General features: G+C 49.3%; 1 protein-coding gene across 1 annotated transcript in view; it reads right to left on the reverse strand.

The window, feature by feature from the left end:
• Positions 1-26824, reverse strand: part of TPCN1 (two pore segment channel 1) — a 54820-nt gene that overhangs the window by 10116 nt on the left and 17880 nt on the right. The window contains exons 2-21 of the mRNA XM_009909650.2: positions 21282-21406; positions 17499-17675; positions 15984-16097; positions 15147-15277; positions 14528-14616; positions 13913-13947; positions 13264-13322; positions 12391-12490; positions 11183-11299; positions 10117-10241; positions 8819-8867; positions 8551-8614; positions 7401-7445; positions 5729-5785; positions 5583-5636; positions 4147-4219; positions 3530-3637; positions 2200-2271; positions 1201-1290; positions 332-447 (exon numbers count right to left, since the gene is read on the reverse strand). Coding sequence (XP_009907952.1) covers positions 332-447; positions 1201-1290; positions 2200-2271; positions 3530-3637; positions 4147-4219; positions 5583-5636; positions 5729-5785; positions 7401-7445; positions 8551-8614; positions 8819-8867; positions 10117-10241; positions 11183-11299; positions 12391-12490; positions 13264-13322; positions 13913-13947; positions 14528-14616; positions 15147-15277; positions 15984-16097; positions 17499-17675; positions 21282-21406 — 1800 coding nt within the window. The remainder of the gene's footprint in view (positions 1-331; positions 448-1200; positions 1291-2199; positions 2272-3529; positions 3638-4146; positions 4220-5582; positions 5637-5728; positions 5786-7400; positions 7446-8550; positions 8615-8818; positions 8868-10116; positions 10242-11182; positions 11300-12390; positions 12491-13263; positions 13323-13912; positions 13948-14527; positions 14617-15146; positions 15278-15983; positions 16098-17498; positions 17676-21281; positions 21407-26824) is intronic.

Below are 26824 nucleotides of genomic sequence, written 5' to 3' on the forward strand. Positions count from 1 at the left end.
CCATGGTTTAGTTAGTCAGGAGGTCTTGGGTGACAGGTTGGACTCGATGATATTTGAGGGCTTTTCCAACCTCACTGATTCTATGATTCTGTGAACATGAAACTGTGCTGTTTGACAGCAGAGATCTGCTGGCTTCAGGCTGGCTTTTAAGAGACACCTGCTCACCTTGCAAAGCAGCCAGGGCACAATTAGTCAGCTGGAGCTCTCCAGACAGAAAGAGCAGGAGGCTGAGTGCTTGAGGTGTATTACTACGACCCCATGGGAGAGTCCCAGGTTTACATGAGCATTACAGTCCTACCACCCCCTCCAACAGGGACAAAACTGCCCTTACCAAAGCTGTTCAAGATGTTGTCAAAGTTGTTGAGATAGTAATAACCTTCCTCCACAACTGTCTTGTTGCCAACTGTGTGATTCACCCAGCGGTAGGAATCCGCGACCGTGCTGGTGCTGGGTGGAGGAACCAGGACACAGAGTGAGAGCTGCAAAAGCAACTGGAAACATCTCAAGGATTTTAATTACCAAAACACTTAAGAAGGTGGTGAGCAGGGTGGCAGCTTCTACCTCTTGGCTAACACTTGACTTTTTCTCTGAAAGAACAGCTCTCTGCTTCTCAGCTCAGCACAAGCCCAGGGAGTACACGGGAGCCTTTCTAATCATTCAGCAAATATTATAGCTGAGAAACTGAGTGCTTGACTCCTTGGCTCACACCCTTAAAGCAGGGCATTTCCAAATGGTCTGCCATCATTTAAGATGAAAAGGGACAGCTTTTTTTTCCCCCAAGACCAGGTGAATTTATTTTTGGTACCAAGGGAGACCAGAATACAGAACACATCTGGTCAAGCAGCTCTGGGCTCACCGAGACACAAATCCCAACTTCACTCTGCAGCAGATGTTTCAAGAGCTTCCAGCTGTGGGCCCATGAAGAAGACCCTCCCAGTGTAGCTACCTAAGCCAAGCTCACTAAACCCAAACAACCCTGCCACAGAAATCTTTCCCTTCCCCAATGCAGGAGCCATTTCAGCCAATCTACCAGGAGAAGTGAAGTCTCTCTTAGATTTCCACAGCATGTTGCCTTAGCTACAAAACCCCAACCAGGCCCACTCTCTGGCCCCTTCTCCATGGGGACACAGAGCTGCCAAAGCTCATTGCTACTGGCTGTGCACCAAAACCACTGCAGGGGGGTGGATCTGTGGTACTCACTTGCAGCAGTTGGGGTAGACCACGCCAGCAAAGAACTCCATGCCGACGATGGCAAAGCAATAGTAGAAGATCAGCAGGGTTAAACCCAGGCTGGAGGCAAAAACAGAGAGAATACTGTGCTAGTGAAGAGTTGCTAAGGCAGGGAAAGACAAAGCTGGTTGCTCTGGAAGGTATGTCCAAAGGATAGGAAGCAGCACTGAGGACTGAGGACCACCCTCCCTGCCAATGTGGCCCTGCAGTTCTGTCCCCACTCTCATTCAAAAAGTCCTTGGACAAGGAGCTGGCCACTCACTGAAGACAGAAACCAAAATAGCAGCCTGGATTCCCTCCCAGTCTGTCTTTTTCTGGTAAACAAATGTCTCTCCCCAGTTTCTTTAAGAGAGAATAACACACACTGTTTCTGCCCTCTCCATGTCCTTGGGTGCAGGGACTGTGCCAAGAACAGGGTTCTAACCAAGGGGCTCTGCTCAGGCCTCCTTCAGTAAGGTCTGAGGATGCCTCGCTCAAACACCAAGCTCCCTCTGCCCCACCACTTCACAACAGTGCTCCTGAGTGGCTGTACTAAGGACAGGGAAATACCTGGGGCTGTCCTAAGGACAGGGAAACACCTGGGGTTGAGTGTAGTTGTGGCAGTGTTTCTCCCAAACGAGTCTTCCCCTCTCACCACAAGCTGGGATGAAGGAGAAAACAAAACAAAACAAACCAACCCCCCCAAACAAACAAATAAACCCCAACCAAACCAAACCAAAACACCCCATCAACTCTTAGTTATCCTCCTAACACAAAAGCAAGAGGAGGGCCAGGGTGCTGGAGTGTTGCTTATCACACACTGCTCTGAGAATCTGGAAGGTTAGCACCTCACTGAAGAATCAAAATCAATCTACTGACAGAGCAGAGAGTAAACACCTTTAGCAGGTTGGACAGGCCCCTGTCCTGACCCCACTAGTAAAACCTGTGCTCCCTTCTCCCCACCATCACTCAAAGAGCAGTTGTTAGTACCTGGCCATCCTGGGGAACAGCTCAAACATGGTGTCCAGGACATTTCTGTAGCGTTTCTTCAACTTGAACAACCTGAAAGGAGAAGGCAGGAGTTACCTAACACACTGCCACTTTGCTGGGGCTGGTGGAAATAACAGTAGCTCAGCTCTCTGTGCCTCCCAGCTGGAAGCAGACTATCACAGCTCAACGTAGCAAGGTTTCCTGCCACCAAACTCACAGGCTCTGCCCTTGCCCAAGTGGCCTCAGCTCACTTAACCATGTTGTGCTGTCCCATCTGAATGGTTGTGACACATTCAATTGTTTAGAGGACTGAGGGGTCTCTAGGCAAGGTCTCTCTTTTTAGCAGGATACATAAGGAGCTATTTAAAAAGCCATTAAAAAATCAGCACTTAAAACTAGTTCTGTGTACAGAGTCAGAACTAATTCCTCCTCCCCTCAGAAACAAGCCTCTCTCTGTGCTTCCCTCATGACCCAATAAAAATTGATGAAAGAAAACTCCATTGTGCCCACTAATTTAAGATTTGGCAACTCCATCAGCCTTTGCAGAGCAGCACAGCTGCCAAACATAGGCTTTGGCAGGGAAGCAACAGAGAAAAACATTATTCCCCCCCCCCACAACCCCATCCCCCTCCCCTTGAGTGTCTTATAGTGTTCTTTAAATCCTCACTGAAGAGTTAATGTCATTTAACTTGTTTATAACAAAACATTTTGCCTCAGCTGCCTTCCCCCTGTGGCTCTCGAGGTGCTCTGTGCCTCTGGAACAGCCTGGAAATGAGAGGGTTAATCAGACCCTTCTCCCTGAGCTGCAGAGAGGTTACAGGCTGCAGCCTTGCTTAAAGTGTGAGCTGCACTTAGAACAGGGTTGGGCTTCACCCTAGAAAGCAGCATCCTTTGAGAACTGTAATTTCTGGTAATTCAATGGAAATTCTTCAACTGGCTCAGACTGTCTCACCCTGACAGGAGAGCTTTGCTCTGAACAGCATCAGACAATTTAGAGGAGGTGTAAGAACCCCACCAAGGCAGACACAGGATAATCTGCCCCTGGTAAATCCCTTGATCTCTATTAGAGATCAGCTTAAGCTCCAAGGCACAGGGGTTTCATCTCCCAGCCCAAGTTTTTGTTATCATTCATGTTGATAACTCTGCCTAATCTCATTACCCCACGCGATTCCTGTTTGCCATGGTCATGTACCCACAGAGCAATCCTTGCCCTCTCCTGCTAAGGAGCTCAGTTCCCAACTGGATTGATGGAAAACAAGCCTGGCTGTTTTCTTCCCCACCTGCTCTCTGTACCACCCCCCACACCCCACAAGCCTTCTTCCCATCTCACCTCAGCAGCTGAAGTGGTCGCAAGACGACGATGAAGTAGAATGGCTCCATGTTAAATGCCAGTGCCATGAGCCCCAGAAATGCAAACAGGGTGACAGAGAAGTCAAAGCTGGAAAGGCAAGAATCAAATTAAACTTGAGAGCCACGTTTGCAAAGGCCTGCAGAGATAGGACAAGGGGCAATGGCTTCAAACTAGAGAAGAGGAGATTTAGACTGGGTGTTAGGAAGTTCTGCACCATGAGCGTAGGTGGAACGCTGGAACAGGTTGCCCAGGGAGGTAGCTGAGACCCCATCCCTGGAGATATTCAAGGTCAGGCTCAACAGGGCTCTGGGCAACCTGATCTGGTTGAGGATGCCCCTGCTTAAGGCAGAGGGGGTATGACTAGATGACCTTGGGAGGTCCCTTCCAACCCAGACCATTCTGTGAACCTTGGATTTCTCACCAGGGCTTCAGGAGATGAGGTAACTGAGTGCTGCTCCAGCCTGACAGGGCCGAGGGCAGAAGGACTATAACAGCCTGCTGATGGCCTTGTCTACAGGCCTGAGATCTCAGAAGCAGGTCTTTCTAGCCCAACAATTCTCACCACCTCTCCCTCAAAAGCATCAGTGCACACTTACAGATTCCAGCCTGAGGACAGGTACTCGACAGGCCCCAGTCCAGTCGACTTCAGGAGCAGCTCCACACCATAGACTGTGAAACAAGGTGACAGCCACGGCCAGAAGTTAGCAGCACCACCAGGAGGGCTCATGCAGAGGCTTGCCTTCAAAGAGGTGTGGTGCTTCCAAGTACAGGACTTCTGAATACAGGTTTAACAGACCCTCACCCACCCCTCTTTATCTCAGTTAGATGTCAGAGAGACATCTTCCCTCCAAGCTATCCATGGTGCTTGCTCTCCACAGCACTTAGCTGGCTCACACACTATAAATGTTGAGCACAAATTCCTCTGAGAAAGGCCAGAAAGTAGTGTGGGAGTTCAGTCCTGCCTGCTTATTTCCTTCAATCTCAGGGGCATATATCCACACCCCATAGCCCAGCTTTGACCTGCAGGGACAGATCCTTTCAAAGCAGAGCCATCTACTATCACCTTCTGTCCTGGAAGCACCTTGTGGGGCTGTAGTTTCAAAACCACCATAACAAGATGATGATGCTTTGCTTGTCATCCCCAAATCTTTCTTTCAGGGTTCCAAGGAGGGCAGGGTGGAAGAGAAGGGAAGGGAAGAGCTAGATGACAACATCCTTGTGAAAAGAAGCCCTGTAGAGTGCTTCTGCCTTCAAACTTTCTGTCCAAGGGCCAGGGAAGAGCAGTCAAATAAGCTAGCAAGCTCTCCTAGAGCCCCAGAGAACCTCCTGCTGCAGTTTGCACAGTTTTGATGCAGTGGAGCTATACTTTGCTTCAGAGATGCTGGCAGGAGAATGGAAGTGAATTCACAGCACTGAAGAGTTCCATGGCAGTGAAATGAACCAGCACATGAAGATGGTTGATAAAGAAGTCTAAGGGGCATGGTCATGGAGGGGATGACACTCAGTTAGAAACCCCAGCTCATCAGCTAGTTCACCTATAGTCCTTTCAGCATGGCCCTGCCCTCTGTGCTCCACCAAGACTGCCTTGCTTCGTGTGGCAGAGAGCCAGCTCAGAGCTGCAATCAGATCAGGGCTGGTCACATCTCCTGGAACAGTGCAGCACACAGCAATGGGAACAACCCCACAGAGAAGCACCACAGGTCCAGAGGAGCTTGCTGCCCTGCATGCTGTGCCTATCAAACGAGGCTGTCCTGCTCTCAGGGCTGAAGCCAGCTTTAGAGTCAGGCAGCAGCTCTCACAAGTGCTGCAGCAGAGTTAAGAGGCAGCCTGGACTGTAGTGGCACAGGCAGCAGTGGTCTCATGGATCTGTGGGGATGCTGACAGGCCCTGCCAGGCATAGCATGGATGGACAGATGTACACCTGTGGCTAAGCTTTAACTTCAAACTACATAATCTTCCAGGAACAGAGCTGCCTATTCCCTTCCCAACTCTGTATGAAACGACACAGCTCTGCTGGGAGGCATCAGCTTACTTGTGAGGAAGACTATGTAGCTCCATGGGACATTTCTGGAGAAGAAATTCCCTCCTGCAAAACACAAGAAGAACTTCTTCTAGCCTTTTCTTTTTTTTTCAATCCCCCAGCACCACAGCCAAGAAAGAGGCTTTGAGGTTTCCTACCTTGCAGCATGAAGGTTTCAACGAGAATCCAAATTCCATTCACAGCCACCACAGTGTCTGGAAAGCAAAGTAAAAACCCATAGCAAAACTACTCCTGGACCAGGGGGCATCCATTTCCCAGGCTATTAAAAAGAGCACAATATAGGACAAGTGGCAGGGTCAGCATTTCCAGTTCAGGGAGCAAACTGACCTCTTCCCCTAGGAGAGTCTTCTCCCAGGCCTTCAATAGATGCAGTGCCTTTGTCTGGTCAGGCACTGGAACAGGCTGCCCAGGGAGGTTATGGTGGAGTCACCACCCCTGAAGGTGTTCAAGAAACCTGTGGCCATGGCATTTTGGTTTAATGGCCATGGCACTTTGGTTTAATGGCCATGGTGGTGCTGGGATGATGGTTGGACTCAATGACCATAGAGATCTTTTCCAACCCAAAGAATTCTGTGATTCTATCTTCAGAAGTAAACTAAACCTAAACAATGACCTGAAACATGCTCAATCATTTTCACTCTGCCATGTCATTACCTACCTATTCCAGCTTCCTCCTTGTTCAGAAGCAAGGTCTCAAGAACCACTGGGACCTCAGCAGGACAAAGGCCTGTCAGCTTGGATCTACACTCCTCCCCAACATCCACATCCTGAGAACTGAAGGTGCAGGACTTTTCCCTTTCACTCAGATCTCCTCACTCTGCCTCACTTCACCCCACCCTCATTAGGTTAGCACCTCAATTCACAAAACCTCCCTCCACCAGCATTCTAAACCCCCAAATTCCTGAGTGGGAACAGACTGTTTAGAAAGCAGCAAGCAGCACCATGAGTGAGCACTCGTTCTCCTCTAGAGAAGAGGAGCACAGAACCATTCTCACAGGCAGTACAGTTGCCAAGCAATCCTCCAGTAACAAGAATGCCTTCATCCTCTCAAGTGCACACAGAAGAAGGTGGTTGATTGGCAAGGTGGTTCCTTACCCAGCATCCCTCAAGATAAAAACCTAATAGCTAACCATCAACACCCCCAAATGGAATGAGCTGAGTCCTACAGAATCAGACCCACCAGTCTCACAGACAACATCCAGTTGGAAGAGACCTCCAAGCTCAGCCAGTCCAACCCTTGCCCCAGCACTGAAGGGTCAACACTAAACTGTGCCCCTAAGTGCCAGGTCCACAGGCCACTTGAACACCCCCAGGGGTGGTGACTCCAGCACTGCCCTGGGCAGCCCATTCCAATGTTTGAGAACCCTTCCAGTGAAGAAATATTTCCTCTGGTGTAGCTTGAAACCATTCCCTCTGGTCCTGTCGCTTGCCACCAAGGAGAAGAGGCTGGCTCCCTCCTCGCTCCAACCTCCCTTCAGGTAGTTCTAGAAGGCAATGAGGTCTCCCCTCAGCCTCCTCTTCTCTAGACTGAACAACCCCAGCTCCCTCAGACACTCCTTGTAGGTGTGTTATGAAGTGGGTTCCAATGAGCCCCTTCAGCAGTCCAAGACGGCGAGAGCTGAGAGCCCAGGCTGCGGCAGCGCTTGCTGTGAGCATGCAGTTCCCTCCTCCTCTGGCAGAGCTCCCAGAGTGGTACCTAAGCCATAGCTCTGACCAGTGACCAGGCCCCATCATGCTAAGCCCTTGTGAGGGCTATCAGACACAGCTTAGCAGAGCCATGCAGAGAGACAGCTTCGTAGTTCTGCTTACACATGGTGTACTGGAACACGCGGGACTTCACCAGGATGTTGATGCCTGCAGGAAGGACAGCAGCACAAAACAAATGTTTATGCAGCCCTCCACACCTCACACATCCAGAGTCCTCCAGCTTCTCCTTACAGACACTTTTCTAATCTGCTAAACAGATCAGCAGATTATCAACATTCACTCCTTGGGACCAAGCTGACATTATCTCTAGACCTCTAGCAGCAACGAATTCACCATCCTTAACCCCTGAGAGACCTTTTTGCCCCTCTAGGGACTAGTTCTGTGGTGCAAAGAGAGGTAAATGCAGCTGCTGAAGCACTGCCTGTGTCTGAAACAGCTCATGTGCTGCCAGGGAGGGGTGAGTGCATCAGAGATATGCAGGACTCCTGTGGCAGCTCTGTGTTTGGACTGAGCTGGTGTTACAGTTTCTCACTAGCATGCAACACTGAAAAAAAGCACTGCAGGTAAAGTCTTCCTGAAGTCAGGAAATCTGGGACAGGGGACACAAGTCACACCTGCAGGTCAGGTTACACTGATAGGTATTTCAGACCTCTTTGCCCTTCCTGAGCAGCTGCACTTGACCTGTATGAGTGCTGCTGCCACACCTTGGGAGTAAGAAGCCTGGCAGCTTCTGTGGGAACACAAATCCCACTCCACAGCCACTGAGAGCTGCTGCCTTGGCTATGGAGAAACTCTACAAACTCTACTGGATTCAGCAATCCTAAACTCCTAATCTCCACCAAATCTCTGTGCTGAAATAGGAATTCAGCCCTCCATGACCTTGGGCTCTGGTTTCCTATAGAGGTCCTGCCAAGAAGTCTCTTATTTTAAGGAAGGTTTGGGAATATTTACATGACAGAAATCTTCTTTGGAGACTCTGCACACAAGGCTCTGAATACACAGAGGCTTGGACAGCAGGTCTTCCCTCAGCTGTTTACCAGGGATGTAAAAGAAGGTCCCTGCCTTTGTAAAGAAAGGAGGCTGGATGCGGCTCTGGGCAACCTGACCTAGTGGAAAAGTGTCCCTGCCCACGGCAGGGAGGTTGGAACTAGACAGTCCTTGAGGTCCCTTCCAAGCCTGACAATTCTGTGCTGCTGTGAAATGCAGCTCCTGTCAGCTGAGCACATGCTGTCAGGAAAGCACAGCCTGTTACCTTTGAAAATAAGGAAGGCTGTCCGTGGAAGGTCATCAAACCAGTGCTCGCGGTTTCGTTTTGCCTGGAAGAGGAACAGCCAGGAGCAGAAGCAGTCAGAGCCACAGCCACACAAAAAAGGTGCAGTGATGGAGCCCCCCCCCATCCCTATCATCTGCCCCTTTCACATTGCCTCTGTTTCTCCCTCACCCTCTCTTTAATCACTGGGTTCTTTCGCTCTCCCTCCCCCCGCCACGCTTCCCCTCTTCCACATCCACTCAATCCTTACCTTCCATTTTAAGCCAACAACTTCATAGAAATTGTAAAAATCCTTCAGACTGCAAAACAGAAAGAAGCACCTGATCAGAGCCTTGGAGTTGATTAGATCCTTAACTGGCCTTGTCAGGCAGCAGCAGCAGAGAGTCCCTGCAAGTTATCAACTCCTTATTAGCGCTGCAACCACAGCTGATAGAACTCAACGCTGACCTCTTCCCCACCTGGCCAAGGGTTACTGACTGACCACAGCCACGACAGGGTGCAAATCCAACCTTCTGTCTGCAAGGCCACAGCTCTCTCAGCAAACTCTGCCCTTACTGACCTCTGGAATTTTACCACGGAGTGGAAAGACCTGAGGCTTCGACAGCAAGCTCCAAGGGACGGAGATTGTCCTGATCTTCATGAAGAGGGCTCAGGCTGCCTTAATTACTTGCCCAGTCCTTTCCTAACACCTTTGTACATTTGCTTTTCAAGGCAACAATGAAATTTGGAAAAATGACACAAAAGGAAAGAAACTCATAAAACACAAGTGCCTGCCTAGGTGCTCAGGGTCAGGCCAGTAACAGCGGCAGGCGTCTGAAAGTGAGGATGCTGAACTTTCCAGACTCTTCCTGGGGTCATTAGGTGCCTAAATTAAAAAGCTCAAGTCTTTCTCCTTGTGCCACTTTCAACACTTCTCTGTGGCACTTGACTTGAAGGAGAAGCACTGGCTTCTATTTCCTGGGAGACTCTCTCCAAGCCTGTCTGCGGCCAGAACAAAGGAAAAGGAAGAGAAGGTCTCCTGCTCTAATTCCCGCTGCTTCCACGCCGGCTTCAGCTAGCTGCACCCACCCACCAGAATGGTAATTCTCTGCCTCATAACACAGAGGATGACAGTCCTGAAAGCACCAGCAGAATCAGCTTTTAATTAACAAAGCCCTGGGGGACACAGCCAGCTGCTAGAAAAACCCAAAAACTTGTCAAGCTGCGAGGCTGCACGGTGTGAAGAAATGCTCCTTGCAGGCTCTGCTGCTGTCCCTCAACGTTCCCTTCCTCTCTTCTGGCAGGGAAGGTGGGAAGCAGCAGCTGCCTGGTGCCTGCCAGCAGAGTGCTGTATCCACAAGAGGGCATGCAGGAACTCCAGCACCTCCAAGGAAAAACCTCAGCTCCCGGGGCAGCCACCCCTCCAAGCTCCCTGCTTCCCTGACAAATCCTTTCAGCCACACAACTCTATCCCCACACCTCAGCCAACCTTCATCCCATAAACACAGCCCAGCCTCAGAGAGTGAAGCAGCCTCCCTGCTCTGGGTGCAGCAGGAAGAGCATCCCTACCTGAGTAAAGGAGTATTGCTCTGATTCAGTGCTTTGAAGGTGAGATATCTCTCCCTGGCACACATCCGAGGCTTGTAAAACCGCAGCAGCCCTTCAAAGTGCTTGAAGGAGATTCCAGATGGCCTCTGGAAAAACAAGGGAACCTTGTCACAAGCAGTGGCATTGGGTAGAAGCACACAGAGACACTCACTCTGGATTTGTTTGAAGCAGGATGTCTCCATTATCTAAACTGCCATCACAACTAAGCCCCCAAAGTAGCCTAAGCTATTACTCCAAAATACTGAGCTTGTCTCAGAGCACAGAGAGCAGAAGGCTCTCCTGGTGACTGGTCCCTCCAGCAAGGGCAGACCTGTTCCCTGTTGTCCCATCATGTGAAAACTGTCCAGCCAGACACCCCAAGCAACAGAGTTCATCCACTCTTCTTGGGAAATTAGCAGCCAGCCTACCACATCCCACTGCTGGCACTTTTTAAGACTAGCAGCTATGTGCCCTGAACATGAGCTAATCTACTACAAGTGGGTTAAGTTATTTCTGGGCCTTATTTTCTCTTGCTGCTCCACCAGTTAAGCAAGGTATCAACCCACTCCCCCAAGTGTTCTGTCCTTGTGAAGAGTTGTTTGTAGGTGAATTACTTGTTTCTGCACCATTACTCAGGCAGTACCTAGCAAGTGCACTGCACCCTGTCTTGTATGACCCAGCCCTCCTCCAAGTATTGGTGCTTCAGAAGCAAGTCCTCTAGTGACCCACGCTGAGTCAGAGAGAAATCAATGACTGCATGCACTCCAGAACAAACCTCACTCAGTTTATCAAGACACTTCCATGATCTCACACAGGGCTGGAATTCAGACTGCTTTGGTTTTCTCTCCATAGAGAGAGATCTGAACAAGCTACAAGAAGACAAAACCCAGCAGCCCTCGGTGAGTGCGATTACAGTCAACAGACATCAATCACCTGTTTTGGAACACACTCTTTAAACACTGCAGCCCACTGGTGCTCTGAAGAGACTGCTGACCTCCCCTCCTGCTGCAGCCCAGGCTGTTGCCAGCCTCCCTGCAGAGCCCTGTACCTGTTTGGTGATCAGCAGGCGGTAGGCGTGCTGTATGGCTGTGCGCTTGTGCAGCAGCAAGGACTTGAACTTCCTCTTCTCAATGTCGTTGAAAGTGTCAAACACAACAGCCAGGAGCTGCAGAGGGGAGAGAAAGCCATCTTTTTCATCTGCAGCTACCTGAGCCAGTGCTTCTCCAACAGGCAGGAACACCCAGTCTGGAGAGGCAAGCAGGCACTGCCCGCAGCTGGAATTTACTGAGAGCTAAGGAACTGACATTAACTGAGGCAGAGTGGAGTCAGTGAGGGCCTGCTGGCCACAAGGGGATCACTGAGCACACTGCACTGACCCACTTTTTGGGAAGAGGTCAGGATATTTCTGGCCTCCTAACACTCAGCAGTGGTTTTAAGAGCTAAGGCTAAACACTGCCCCCCCCCACAATAGTACCAGGAAGTTTTGTGAATATCAGAATACAGTCAGAATATATCAGAAAAGAGGACCAGAAGGTGTGTGAAAATGCCCTGAGCTCTTCCTGGAAAGCAGGTTTTGAGGGCTGCTCTCTGGACTAACCCTTCCACAGGAGCACTGGCAAGTGCATGTCAAAGCTAACCCTTCACCTAGGACAGCAGCAGAGGAATCCAAGCCCGCTGCAAGCATCAAATCACTCAAACTGCAAAATCCCTCAACTCCTTTGGCAAGTCCTTTTCCACCACTGACATCCCCCCCTTGAGCTACAGCCTTGGCCCTGCCCTAGGGCTGCAAGAAGTGGAGCGAGCACAGCAGCCATGCTCCCACACTGCAGCTATCAGCACTCTTTGAGTCCTGCCACACTCAGTAATTCCATCCCCTTCCCAGTGATTTACACAGTATTTCAGGCAAGCCCAGGTAATAAAATGCCATTTTATGATCAATAATTAAGACAGAAAAGGACACTAAATTTCCTGCAACTGAGTATGTCACTCCAAGCATGATATTAATGTGAGAGAAGTTGAAAGATCCTCAGCTCATTCTGTTTCCTGTGATTTAGTTCAATTCCTTGTGGTTGAACATTAAAAGACTCCCCCCTCTCTCTCTCTGTGTCTCTCTGTAGCAGAGCTGCCATTTCTGGAAGTACTCCGCCAAAGGGGATCAGATTATTAGAGAGCACTCTTGGGAATGGGGAAGACTCTGCTGGGCAGTGAGCTCCAAGCAAGGCAGAGAGAAGTCAAGTGCTTCCTCAGGGGATTCACCAAGTTCATGATGAAGTACAGCTCGATGGAGAGATACACGATGAAGAAGACACAGGACCAGGGGTTCCGGGCATAAGACGGCATCATCACGTCAGGGAAGCTGCATCCAGAAATGGCACAAGTTTAAGTACCAAAAATACCCTTCCCACAACAAAGACAAGAGGCACAGGACGTGTGTGTGTGTGTGTGTCTCTGTGTGTGTGTGTGTGGTGTGTCTGTAAACCCACATCCACAGATCTGAATGTTCTGCAGCACCTGTGGTTGCTCACGAGACAGAAGTTTGTGCCTAGCAGTGAGCAACAAGAATGTGGAGGAGCAAGGAAAAAGATAAATATGGAAAGCAGGTTCCTTGTACATGCCCAAAACCAAATGGGCCAGGGTTGCATGTTAACACTTAGCACCTACAGCAACACAGACTTGGTTTAAGAGTGCTGCAACTCAAGATTTATTCCATCCTTTGCTAATTTCCTAATCCTCGGAGCTCTCCCTGACAGCAGATCAGTATTTACCCACTGGTGTTATCCCCCTTTCCTACCAGACAGGTGAACTGGAGCGGAGGAGCAAGAAGTTACTTGACAACAGCAAACTGCTGGCTGACAAAGGAGCACAAACACAGACTTTCCCTTCTTGGACTAAGGCCTAACAAGGCTGTTTCCCCCTTACTGCCCTCACAGCGATGAAGCACTCAGAGATAACTCTGCATCTGAGGTCACAGCGTCCTAAACCAAAATGAAATATCAGTTCCTGCCATGCAGGCTGACTCAGGGAATCTCTGTCTCTGGGAGACAGAACAGTTCTGCAAATAAACCCTTGGGTCTGCTAGATTTCTTTGGGGACAAAGCAACAGACTGAGCTAGAAAGACATGAACTTACTTTGAAGTGGTCAGGAGCACGAAGAGATTCACGAGGCTGTTCTCCAAGGTATTGAAGTACTGCAAGAAAAAGCTCCCATGACAAAAGGCAAGCTGAATTCCATGGTGACATTTCATTCAAATAACAACCAACCAACCCACCCACTTGAATGCAGGCACTTCTGCAATCCCTTGATGCCTCCCTGAGGGAAAGGGTACTTCAGCAGAGGTCCTTTGTAAAGGCCCCCAAGGGAAGAGTTAATTAAAAGCCCATTTCACATTTTCACAGCAGTTACTCCCAGCAAGCAGGATCTGGTGGCTGCTAGACTCTAACAGCCACAGTCTGAGGTGGCCAAACCCTTATCCAGACACATTCCTACCCTGAGGACAGTAGCAGGTGGCTCATTTGACTGAATGAAGACACCAAGAACAAGCAACTACTCCAGGAACCTTCCCTTTGGGATAACCTGTCTTTGAGGAAGTTCTCTGCACCTTCTTCCTTCCCAGCTGGGGGTAAACCAGGGTAGCATTGCCAAGCAGCCTCTGACTAGCTTGCATCTGGCCTCCCTGGCCACCACAGAGGAATAAGCTACTTCTACAGAGTTATGTTTGCTTCTCAAGCTGGTCAAAATGAGACTCAAGATTCAGTTGAACGAATCAGTGATACTCACCGGATCTGAGTGGTTAGGAGAAAACAAGTAAAAACCTAGAGAAGCAGCAGAGGAGGAAGAGGAGGAGAGAAGGGGGAAAGAACAAAAATAAAGCCTGATTAATGTCCAGCAGCAGAGCAGTGAGTCTCTGTTTATAAAGAGAAGGCCACACTGAGACTAAGCTCTCTCTGACACCATGAAGAGGGGATTATCTGGAAGGCCTTCTCCACACAGATTTCCTACTAGGTGTGAATGGCATTTCAGCAACCCTCTCAGAAAAGAAGACTTCTAAGGATGGTTTGAGTAGAGGACACAGTCTCAAGCTGTGCCAGGGCAAGTTTAGGCTGGAGGTGAGGAGAAAGCTCTTCCCAGAGAGAGTTGTTAGCCATTGGGATGTGCTGCCCAGGGAGGTGGTGGAGTCCCCATCCCTGGCAGTGTTCAAGAGGGGATTGGACGTGGCACTTGGTGCCATGGTTTAGTCATGGGGTCTGTGGTGACAGGTTGGACTTGATGATCCTTGAGGTCTCTACCAACCTCGGTGATCCTGTGGGATTCATATTCCTCCAGGCTGCTGGTGTTGCCTCTGGGCAGTAACTGGTTAAGAACATCACTTCACCTTCCCTGAACAGAACTTACCCAGGATGGCGAAAATCACCATGAAGAAAAGCAGGAGGAGAAGGATGTCAATAAAGGGCGGGAGGGACTGGAAGATCTGGCGCAGATTTCTGAGAAATAAGAGAATATTAATACATGAAGCCCTGCCTGCTTCCTCCTCCAGGTTGGCAGGGAAAAAATAACACCACCACACCAGCCTTGAGGACTTTCTTCCCACATCCTCCAAGGATTCACAGCAGAAAGCTGGGTAAATTGAGATCGTTTCCAAGCTACCCATCTGTCCCTTGCAGTCAGCTCTCAGGTACTGCAAGTAATACCAATGCCTCCCTGGCAGCTTTCCTTCTCCAGACTAAAGACTAGCTCTGTGATTCATTGTGCAGTTTAACAGGCAAACCTAGGAGGCAGAAACAACTCAGCCACGCTCCTGCGTCGTGCTGCCTGAGGCGGCTGATGCTGTTGAGGACGGCGCACAAGCGCCATGTGCCGTCAGCACGTCCGAACCTTCTACCTCTGACATTTCCCCTACGCTTCAGCTGCAGGCACAGATCATCTCTGAAATCTGAGATGCTCATGATTTGCCTGAGCTGCCTGCAGGATCACAGTGCTTCTCCTCCAGCCCAGCAGCCAGCTGAGCACTCACCTTCTGACCGCGCCACAGTAGCGGCAGTCCACCAAGAAGATGCAGCGCAGCGCTCTGGTGATGCGGACGTGGGAGGTCTGCCGAACCAGCACCACGATGGCCTCTATGAACTGCACAAACAGCACGCAGGTCTGCAAAGGAGGAGAGGCACAGCTGCAGTCTGCCTCTGGGGAAAGCAAAGCTCTCGCTGACCACCTATTTATTTGGCTGCTTTAAGGATGGGAGGTGTCTCTGAGAGCTCAGAGACCTCTCATGAATCATTTGGCAGCTGGGACACGGAGCTAAGTGCTGCAGCACAGGCCAAGACTTCATAGAATCATAGAACAGTTTGGGTTGGAAGGGATCTTAAAGATCATCTAGTTCCAATCCACCTGCCATAGGCAGAGACACCTCCCACTAGACCAGGTTGCTCAAGGCCTCATCCAACCTGGCCTTGAACACCTCCAGGGAGGGAGCATCCACAACCTCCCTGGGCAACCTGTTCCAGTGTCTCACCACCCTCAGAGTAAAGAAATTCTTCCTAGTGTTCAATCTAAATCCATCCTGCTCTAGTTTCAAACCATTCCCTCTCATCCTATCACTACAGGCCCTTGTAAAAAGTCCCTCCCCAGATCTCCTCTAGCCCACTTCAGGTACTGGAAGGCTGCTCTAAGGTCTTCCCAGAACCTTCTCTTCTCCAAGCCAACAAGCCCCAAATCTCTCAGCCTGTCCCCACAGGGGAGGTGCTCCAGCTCTCTGATCATCTTCATGGCCTCCTCTGGACCCACTTTTAAATCTAGTTCTTTGGTTCCTGAAGATGCTGAAGGAGAAACACTGACAATCAGATGGAAAACCTACCTTCACCATAGTCCTTTTGTGCCTGATAAAGGTTTGGAAGCCCAGCCACCTCATCTTCATTGAGAGTTCAAAGACTACCACGATTAACGCAAACAGCTCCAGGGTTGCATGGACCTGTCACACAATACAGCAAAGCTCAAAGTGCTGCTTCTGACACAGACAGCAGAACATCAGGGGCCATGCTTCTGCCCTTCCTCTTTCCAGAAGCACATTGGGTTTTGACAGCAGCCTGAGCACAGCTCTGTGACAGGCAGGGAAACCCAAGGCCAGTTCAAGCAAGCACAGCACTCTGCTTTTCAAAGTTTCTATATTTAGTGCTTTGTGCTTATAACAAAGCCCTTCGATTTTTCCTCTATTCAAATCAGCCCAGAATTTCCAGGAAGCCCACACTCCTTTTGGACCTTAGTAACACAATAGAAAAATGTATTGATGGATTTGAAACAAAAGGGCAAGACATTAGCAGCTGGAGCAAAAAGCTTTTAAAACAAGTTAGCTTTGCTGTTGTTGTTATTGTTTTAGTGAAATGCAGGAAGAAAGGCTGCTGGGCAGAGAGAATTTACACAGAGAAGGGTTTTCTCTTGAACTAGATGTTCTGGACAACTACAGAGTCCTGATCAAACTCTGGGAACAGGATGCAGCTTTTGGCAGTGCTGATGGAACCTTCTCTGTTGGAAGAAGCAAAATGCACCTCAGTGACAGCGTTTCCTTATCAACCTCAGCTTCTGTCAGAGCACAAACCCCAAACCAAGGTACACAGCCCTGACTCATTTTGAGGAACACACTGACTCCAGGGCTGTCACAGCTGTTCTAAACCCCTGCCAAGGTCCTAAGGTGCCAGTTAGTTCCAAAAGCAGACTAAGTTTCTCCCAACAGCAACTCCTAGCACTGTGCCTGGCAGTGGTACCTCATGAAGTGGTTGTGGACTGGTAACAGTAGACCCCAGTTCATGTATCCCTTCTCTGCACCTACATTTTGTGAAGGGTAGATATCAAACTTCAAGTCACTCACATACAGAGAGGAAAAATAGAGTCCTCACAACACTGGGAGAAGGTTTAGCAACCTGTCCCAGGCTGAGCTCTGTCTGTGATCCAGAAGCCAGTGGTTGTGCTGGGTAACAGTACCAACCCTGACACTGACTTTAAAGCCAGCCTGTGAAAGCACACACATTCTTGAGTTCTCTCTCTGAAAAAAAGAACCAAACCAAACCAAAAGCAGACCCTATACACTTCTCTAACAGCTGCAAAAGTAAAGAACCACACAAGCTGATGACACGACCTAAGTGTCACTTCTGCTGTGGTCCATGCACATCAGATGGAAGGAGGCTGCTTTGCTGGCTGGCGCTGTCTGCTGTCAACCATCTTACAGAACAAGTCAGGTTTGGGGGTTTTGGTTTTGTTTTGAATGATTCCCCCCCCACACTACTGCTATGTTCTATCCCTGCATTCAGCCTCCTTCTTCCTCTTCCCCACCACTGCAAAGCAGGCAGACTTCTTCCCTTTGCCCCACAGTACTTACAAAGATGCCGAGGCGGAGCATAGGGACAGCTGGCGCCTCGCAGAGAGACAGCAACAGGAGAAGCAGCGCCGTGCTCAGCTCCATTAGGTAGAAAAGGTGGTTGTGTGCAAAGAGGTAGGCAGCAAGTGCTTTGGCATTTTTGGGGTGAGTGAAGAACTTATCATTATTTTCTCCTTCCTAGAGCAGCAGGAATAAAGAAGAAAACAACATTAGTGACTCTTGGTACCGGAACAGAGCTTTACGCATGAAGACTTTTACAGATCCACAGATCCTGTCAGGTTGGAAGGGACCCTCAAAGGGCATCTTGTCCAAACCCTCTGCAGCCAGCAGGGACATCTCCAACTAGATCAGGATGCCCAGGGTCACAAGTCTCATCTTGAACGTCTCCAGGGATAGGGCCTCAGCCACATCCCTTGGTAACCTGTTCCAGTATTTCACCGCTCTCATTGTGAAGAGTTTCCTCCTGAAGTCCAACATCAGTCTCCCCTGCTCCAGTTTCAAACCATTGCCCCTTGTCCTGTCCCCACAGACCCTTCTAAACAGTCCCTCCCCAGCCTTACTGTAGGTGCCTTTCAGATGTTGAAATGGTGCTCTAAGGTCCACCTGGAGTCTTGTCTTCTCCAGGTTGAACAGCCCCAAATCTTTCAGCCTGTCTTTGTAGGGGAGGTTCTCCAACCCTCTGATCACCCTAGGGGCTTCCTCTGGACCTGGTCCAGCAAGTCTTTGTCTCCCTCATGTTGGGGGTGCCATAGCTGGACACAGGATTTAGAAGGATTAGACAGGATTCCTAGCAGACTGTCCTGACTCCCCAGCCTGACACTGATCTGTTTGCTGAGGAATGAACTCTGTATACCTCCAGGACATCCCCTTCTGTTCATGGGCATACTTCAGTGATGAAACCCAGCAATACCCACAAACTCCTGCCTCAGAAACCCTTCAGCCTTTGAGAAATGAGGAAGAGAGCTGAAAAGACTTTATAAAGGTAGGCTAAGAAACTTCAGTCAAGATCCCAACACGAACACAGCACTTCATTTACTTGCAACCACTTCCACATGTTTACAGACTTATTTGACTGAACTTCTCCAGGACAGAACATGAAAACACACAGATAAGCTCCAGGGCACCTGGCTGACAGTTGCTCCTCCTTATCTTGGCCTTGCAAAACTGTCTGGGAGAAAACACTGGAGCACACACAGTGCTGGCTGCTTCAGGAACGTGAGAAGATAGACCCCATGAAAAATTAACAAGGCTTTACGCTGGTTTGTCATTCCCTCTTAACTAAAAAGCTTAATTAACATGAAGAGGTCAGATACTCCATCTTAACAGTTTGCCTACAACTGATTTTTAAGCAGCTGCATCATTACTATTTTTACCTCTAGGAAGAAACCTAGCTTGGGAAGAATGTAGAGGGTTTGCATGCAGAACCATCCAATCATTTCGCTTCCTTCCAACATGGGGTAATGGCTTCAAACTGCAGAAGTTAGACTGAGGTTAGACATTAGGAAGAAATTATTCCCCACGAGAGCAGTGAGGCACTGGAACAAGCTGCCCAGAGAAGCTGTGTAGGCTGCAACTCTGGAAGTGTTCAAAGTCAGGCTGGATGGGAGCTGGTCTAGCAGGTGTCCCGGCCCTTAGCAAGGGCTTGGAACTAGATTGTTAAGGTCCCTTCTGACCCAAACCATCTTATGATTTATGATTCCTTGAGTCAATGGTTTAAGCAAGGGAGCTTTTTTTTTCCCTACTAGTAGGAAACTTGCTACCTCTTGGAAACAGTCAGAAGAGATCATTTTCCCCCCAGCTTGGACACACAGATGCACAAGAAGTTGTTGGGGTTTCTTTTGAATTAACATCTTTCCAGGTAAGCAATTACAGTAAGGACAGTAAGCTATTTGCTACCAAAGTGGAACAGCTGTGATTGCAAATGGATAACAAGGTCAGGAAGCAGGATCTCCTTCAAGCAGTGAAGCATTCTCGAGCCTAATTCAGAAGAGGGTTTCAAACGATTCTCATTTACTCGTCTCACAGGCGAGCTCCCGCTCCGGTTAAGAACAAACAGGAGCGCACCGCCGGGTCAGCCAGCCAGATTGTGAGCAGGACAAAACCCAGCAGCAAGCTCCATAAAACAGGAGCTTACCCCCACCCCCACCCCCCCTCAAAGAGAGAGCTGGCTGAGATCAGCAGGGCATTCTTATTCACGCCTGACAACACACACTTGCCGAATGAAAAGCAGACTAAATTCTGCCTCTCGGTAGCCAAGCAATTCCAAACGTCGCTGGACAGCAAAGTCCTCTTGTTGAGATAAGGCACTCTTGCCTGCAGCTACTGCTTGGGATAAACAATCTGCATGCTCTTTAAGTTATGGCTACTTCATTTCAAGGACATTGTCATCACCACCATTGGCCCAGGCGGCAGCAAGAATAATTTGCATCTGAAGGGCCGAGCCTGCTGCGTGCGGCACCACCAGACACTGTAGCAGCTCAATGACCCTTTGCAGAGCATCTCCAGTCATCAGGAGTTTAAACAAAAGCCTGGGAGGAGCTACCCTCACATTGCCAGTGCTGCTGTAGCACAGGAGGAAGCTGAAGTAACACCACAGCCCGAGCCTAGCCCGTTTTAAAATGTTAGCAAAGCGACACTTCTCGGTCCTGGGGTGGGCAGGAGGGAGGGAGGAACAAATGGTTTCAATCACCTTGCAGTGGCTTAAGCAAAAAACCCCTAACTGGGTCCGAAGCATCCCATGCTGCAATGCAGAGCCTTAGAAAGGGAACAGAGAGGAGGGAGGAAAGACAGTAAGGGAACCAGCAGCAACTTCAGACTGGACAGCTCTGGGAGAAGCTCAGTGCTGTTAGCTAACTAATTCATAACACCATACAGGTGTCTTAAAAATAAGAGACCTTTGTTGAAGTCAGGATTGTGTTTCCAGCAGCTTTAGCATATGTGGAGTTGGTTCATTGCTTTTTTTTTTCCTTTAAAATACAATAAATTTCACTCCTGGGCTAATCCTAATGTCAGTATGTTTGCTTTCTGTAGAAGTCAAGGCCTCTACCTTCTCTTGTGTCTTACATGACCTGCAGGGCTTGACTGATGCTAAACAAACACCCCAGGGCCACCCACCAGATCTGCAGTCAAAGCAGGATTATGACTTCCAGCACTAGAAATATCTCCAGAAGAGCACTGACCATCTGCCCTAGAGTGACCAAAGAGATGACAAGACATCTAGGACAGCTTTGGGAGTCTCCATGGCAAGGTGGCAGAACTGAACATGCACTGAATCGCTCAACTACTAGAAGGGAGAGAATGGCTGGCTTGTTCAGCTGCTCCCAAATGACTTGCCAGAGCACATTACAAGGCTTGTGGTGATAGGACAAGAGGGAATGGATTGAAGTTTGAGGAGGGTAGATTTAGACTGGAGATTAGAAAGAAATTGTTTCCAGTGAGAGTGGGGAGACACTGGAACAGGCTGGCCAGGAAGGTCATGGATGCCCCCTCCCTGGAGGTGTTCAAGGCCAGGTTGGATGAGGCCTTGAGCAACCTGGACCAGTGGGAGGTGTCCCTGCAGATGGCAGGTGGATTGGAACTGGATGGACTTTAAGGTCCCTTCCAACCCAAACCTCTCAATGAATCCATGAAGGTGCTTCCAGCACCACATCACTCTTTAAGCAGATTCCTTGGTGAAACACCAGATTTTTAGCCTCAGAACGGAAGCTCTTTGTTTCTTACAAGCCAGAAGTGCCACAGTTTCAGAAGTCAGTTTTTCCCACAAGCCCAAGGAGTGGGGCTCACCTGGAGGTAGATTGCTGCCTCTTGGTAGTTCATTTCCCAGTTGTGTCGGGCAGAGCTCTGCTGGGCGCAGCAGTCCCCGGCAGCAGGGCTGGATGCATCGTTAACAACGTCATAGCTCCCTCCATCTGCATCAGCAAAACCAGAGACAAATTGATTTACAATTAACTGAGTCCAGATTGATCAGGAGGCAGGCAAACAAACCAGGCACTGGGACCAGAGAGACTAGCATCAAGAGGTGGCAGAGCATCCAGGCAGCTTGTACACAGACAAATCAACCCTTCCCAGGTAGGAGCTTCTAAGAGACGTGCTCCAACTCAGCACTTCCACACAGGAATGCTCCCAGAAGAGCAGCTATTTAATGCAATAAGCAGGTCTCCTGGCCCAGGAGATCTGTGCTGGCATGTTCACAGCACACTATCAGCAGCCATACACCATAACCAGGCAGTTAACAACCAGAAGGATGTCCAGAAGGACAAGCAAGGATGTCCAGCCCAAGTGGGCTTGCTAAAGAAACCGTGCCTTCTCACACTGAATGGGAGGAGAAATGGAGCACAGGACTACCACAGGCAAGGGAAGCCAGTTGAGTACAGAAGCTGTACAGTGCACCAGAGCAGTCAGTGTTTTCAGTAGAAAATGCTCTCCAGAGCCTTTAAACAATGCACCTCTGCAACCCCCTTTGGGATGCAGAGAACCAACACCCCTCTGATGAAAACAAGACAGCAAGATCAATTTTCTCTTCACACCCCATAGACTGATTTTGAAACTACTCAGTGACTTTCTCACCAGTAAAGCATCATAAACCAATGCTTTGCTGAGTATCTGTATCACATTTCATCACTAAAGAGCTTTAAAAACACAATTCAATGGCAAAAAGCAACTCCCAAGCTCAGCTCCAGATACACAATGCCATTGCCAAGGGAGAGCTAAGCAGGGCACCTACATCAGCTCCATAATAGAATCATAGAGTGGTTTGGGTTGGAAAGGACCTCCAAAGGTCATCTAAGTCCAACCCCCTGAAGTCAGCAGGGGCATCCTCCACTAAATCAGGTTGCTTAGAGGCTTGTTGAACCTGACCTGGAATATCTCCAGGGATAGGAGCTCAACCACATCCCTGGGCAACCTGTTTCAGTGTTCCACCACCCTCATGGTAAAGAGCCTGCTCCTAACACCCAATCTAAATCTACTCTTTGCTTTCTGCAGCCTCAGTGCTATTAAGCACATGGTGACAAACATGCATGAAGACAATTACTGTCCAAAAAGGGGGATGTTATTTGGTTTCTTCTGGGACTGGGATTTTTATTTTGCACCTTTGACAGAGAACACCAAGCAGAGACCCCACAGAAGCAAGACCTGCCCAGGGCCATGCATGAAACCAGTGGTGGAGCTGGCCACACAATCGGCTCTCCAGAGTTTCAGCCACTACCCAAACCACACACTTGTTCTTGCTTTCAGTAGAGACTTCTCTCCTGCAGTGCCTCATGTTCCTAAAGGGGGACATGTAAAATTCACCTTGCTGAAGGGCTGATTTCTCCCTTTTTATGGGCATAGAAGCTGTGATGCAGAAGCTTGCTCTATCTGTTTTAAGAGAAGCCGTCTGAGAGTGGGGGGAAAAAAAAAATGAGTGAGGTTCTTTCCCTTTCTCTTGACAGTCTGCTGCAGACTTGCTGCATCTCTTTGCTGTGACAAAATACCCCTCATTGAATTACTGATTCAAGTCTTTCTTTAACACCCTCAGGAGTGGGGAGAGAGTCCACGCCAAACACTCTGCGCCCACCGAGAGAAATGGCAGCGCGTGCTTCTGGCAGAAGGGCAGGGAGTGGGAAGAAATCAGAACCCCCCCCTCACTAATGCAGAACTACAGCTGCCTTTGCCACCCTCAAATTAAGATAACATTTATCTGGGATTTGTGCAGACTTTCCAGACTGCACACTCAGATTGCTGTAGAATCCTGCAGCATTTTAAGCCTATTTCTGTTCCTTGCTTCCCCCACACCCTTAAAATACCACTTGAAATCTGGACGAATGTTTGAATGAGGCTGGTTCCTCCCCCACATCCCTTTTTTACACCCTGAATGAGCTCACTTCTTGAGCAAAAAACCTGCATGACAGAGTTGTTATTTAGCCATAGAACTGGATGGTTTGTGTGCCTTTTAACTAAAAAGGTTGTGAGGCTGCAGGATGCTCAAGCCAGTACCAAGTGTGAAGGTGCTAACAGGAGCTGGAGCTTCAGGCCTTTCCAGAACTCACCTTCCAAACACAGCAAGCCTTCAGAGAGAATCTGAGTGTGACTCATCTCACACAGTCTGGGGGATACTGAAAAAGCACAGAATCAACACCTCAGCTGCACCAGCTCTTTTGGGGAAGAGGGACACATTAAGTAGGTTGCTTCCAATAATACCACGTTCGTGGAGCATTGCAGCAGACACAGAACCGAACTCATCCAAACATGCTGTGGTCAAATCAACAAAGGTTTGCAGCATTAAACACCCAAGCACTGGACCCTATCAAAAGATGCCAGAACAAATTTTAACCCTGAAGTAGTATCTTGCAGAGCCCAACCTCTTCTTGAAAAGGATCAATGCTAGGAAAAGACAGAGCAGAGTGAGAACCCAGAGTGAGAACTTCACACAAAGGACTCGCAGCTGCAACAGAAGAGATGTCCCAGAGAGATCAAGGTTGTGAATACAGAACAGCACTCAAAGATGCAAATCAGAAACAAAAAAAAAAAAAAAAAAAAAAACAACTCTAGAAACTAAGAGGTTTGCCTCCTGTCTAAATTAGACATCATCTTTCTAGGCACAGACAACAGAAAATGTACTGGTGAAGTGTTCCGGCGGGGAGCTGCATTTTGTGGATCTGCTCCTTCCCCCATCAGGTACCAGAAGGTTGATCTAGCATCCCTGAGGCAACAGCATCATCTGGGTAATAAATAATAATAAAAATAATAATAAATTTGAAAAGCAACCCTCTGCCTGTTTGTTTGGCAGCCCTCCAGCTAGCTAATTTCCTCAGCTGCTCCCATGATAACAATGACACAGACTAATGCAGGCTGGTGCTGCAGCACATCCCCGACGGCATTTACCATCAGTATGGAGCTCAATGAGATAGGAGGATCTCTCCACGGGGCTCCCCTCAGCCTCCAAGTAGATGGCAGGCGGCTCTCTCCAGCGCATGGCAGCCGCCGCCGCGTCGGGAAGCGGCCACGCTCCTGCTCCGAGTCGCCAAGGCAGAGCCGAGGTTCCTCCCTCCCTCCCTCCTTCCCCTCCCAAAGCCGATCCTCGGTTTGGCAGCTTCCTCAAGGGAAAGCTCCGCACACAAGATGTGCCTCGGCTCTCTGCAGAACTCAACGTTTTCTCCCCTCCCCTCTGAGGAAGGTGGCTCAGACTTCGCCGAGACCGTCTCCCTCTCGGGATGTTCCCAAGTGCGAGCTGCTGGAAGGCTCAGCTGTGGGCCGGGGAGCGTGAGCGCGGTGGTGGCACAGCCAGGCTTCACGTGCCATGCTCTCCTCTTTTGGCACACCCCGGGCTTTGCTCACCAGCAAACGACTGAGGGGAGAGAGGAGTCAAAGTGCTGACTGCTCACAGCGAGGAGCCTTCCTCCCCGGCAAAAAAAAAAAACCAACCAACAACTCCCGAATCATCAAAAAAAAAAACCCCACCCAAACAAAAAGCAAAGAGAAATTTGCGAAGTTCACGGCGCAAAGGGCACGACAAAGTAAAGGGAGTGAGCTGTTCACAGATGGCAAAGCTTCCTTCCACGCTCCTGTAACTTATCCCAGACGTTCCCTGAAAAGGGAGAGGGGGAGGGGGGAGGGGAGAAAGAAAAAAAAAGGAAAAGGGGTGGGGGGGTGGGGGGAAGCAAAAGCAAAACCAGCTGGCTGCTTACACAAGGCATCCGGAACGATACTGCCGGGACTCCAACATTTCCATTCAGTGCAGCAGAGCATGCTCCTGTGTAAATAGTTTCCATATGTCATCATTACAATAAAAACAAAACAAAACAAAACAAAAAAAGCAGAGGAGAAGGAAAGAGAAGGAGCATAAACTTTCCTCGGCCAGAACCTCTCCCTTTGCAAACCGAATTCCCCAGCCAGAGCAAGGAAAAAAAAACCTCTCTGTTGGCCCAGAGAGCAAATAACTGCCCTCGTTTGGAGCTGGGGGGGGGTCTGAAGGGCAGAGCAGAGAAACAGAAGACACCCCCAGGAACCAGGGAGCAGCCACACTTGCCTTGCCAAGCTATTCAATGTCACACTGAATCAGTCTGGGCTTCCATTGTTTGATCTTCGGTGTCTGCGTTTGTCTTGACAAACAATAACAAGGTAAAAGGTTCCAACAAACCAGTCACCTCCTGCACATTCAGAGAGTTATAAACAGACTCTACAGGGTAGCTCTTGCATTTGCCTCAGAGCTCCCCCAGTCTGGCTCTCATTAGCCAGATGTTCTGCTTTCTACATAACACACACTTTGGATGTGCTACACGGAGACAGACTGAGATGCCTCTCATGAGCTCCTCCACTGACTCCAAAGCCAAGTGCCTTCACCTGCCTTACCAGGGCTTTCCCTTCACAGGCTGAGGAAGGTCCTGATGGAGCTGCCAGCTGCCATCTTGTCCAGAGAATGCTTATAAAAAGTCCCTCTCCAGGAAAGCTGCAGAGGGACTTTTTGTAAGGCCCTGTGGTGACAGAACGAGGGGCAATGGTTTGAAACGGGAGCAGGGGAGATTTAGATTGGACATTAGGAAGAGGTTCTGCACTCTGAAGGTGGTGAGACACTAGAACAAGATGCCCAGAGATGTGGGTTTTCCTATGGGAGCTGGATACAACTCCAGGAGCGTGGGTTGTCCAAGGCTTCCTGAGAGGTGGTGGAGTCTCCATTTCTGGAGCCATTCAGAATCTGCCTGGATGTGTTCCTCTCTGACCTTCTTTAGGTGGACCTGCCTTGGCAGGGCAGGATTGGACTCAGTGATCTCCAGAGCTCCCTTCCAACCCCTTGGTCCCTTATATCAGTGACTGCTGCACTGTTTACCTGAAGCCTTGTTTTAAACACCTGGTGCATTCTTCCCATCCACACCACCTCTGTTTCTGACACCGTCCTTCTGGCTTCATATCTAATTACCCAAAGTCAAGTCACAGAGCTCATGCTTTCAGTTTAAAAGCAACATAACCAGACATCCAGCAATACTGACCATGTTCCCACAGAAGAGGACAGATCCCAGGAGCAGCAGAGATGCCTAGGGAATTCCTGGACCTCTTGACCTCACATACAAGACCTGTCCCAGTGCAGTCTCTTAGAGACTCTGCTCCCCAAGGCTGCAACAGGAGGATGGCTTGTCAAAAACCACCAGAAACACTCAAATCTCCTGGAAGGCCCCCATCATGGAGGCTAAATGAATGAAGGAAATTAAGTAGGTGGCCACCCTTCTCTAACAGGCTCCTTCAGTGCCAAAGCCAAGATTTTACCAGTACTACAGCACCATCCAGGCAAAGCCCAGAAGCAGCTCTGGCCAGGAAACAGCAGGATCCTGAAGCATCAAGCATGCTGGAGC

The sequence above is a fragment of the Dryobates pubescens genome, chromosome 25 (assembly GCF_014839835.1).
Source record: "Dryobates pubescens isolate bDryPub1 chromosome 25, bDryPub1.pri, whole genome shotgun sequence".
In the NCBI taxonomy this organism is placed as follows: Eukaryota; Metazoa; Chordata; class Aves; order Piciformes; family Picidae; genus Dryobates; species Dryobates pubescens.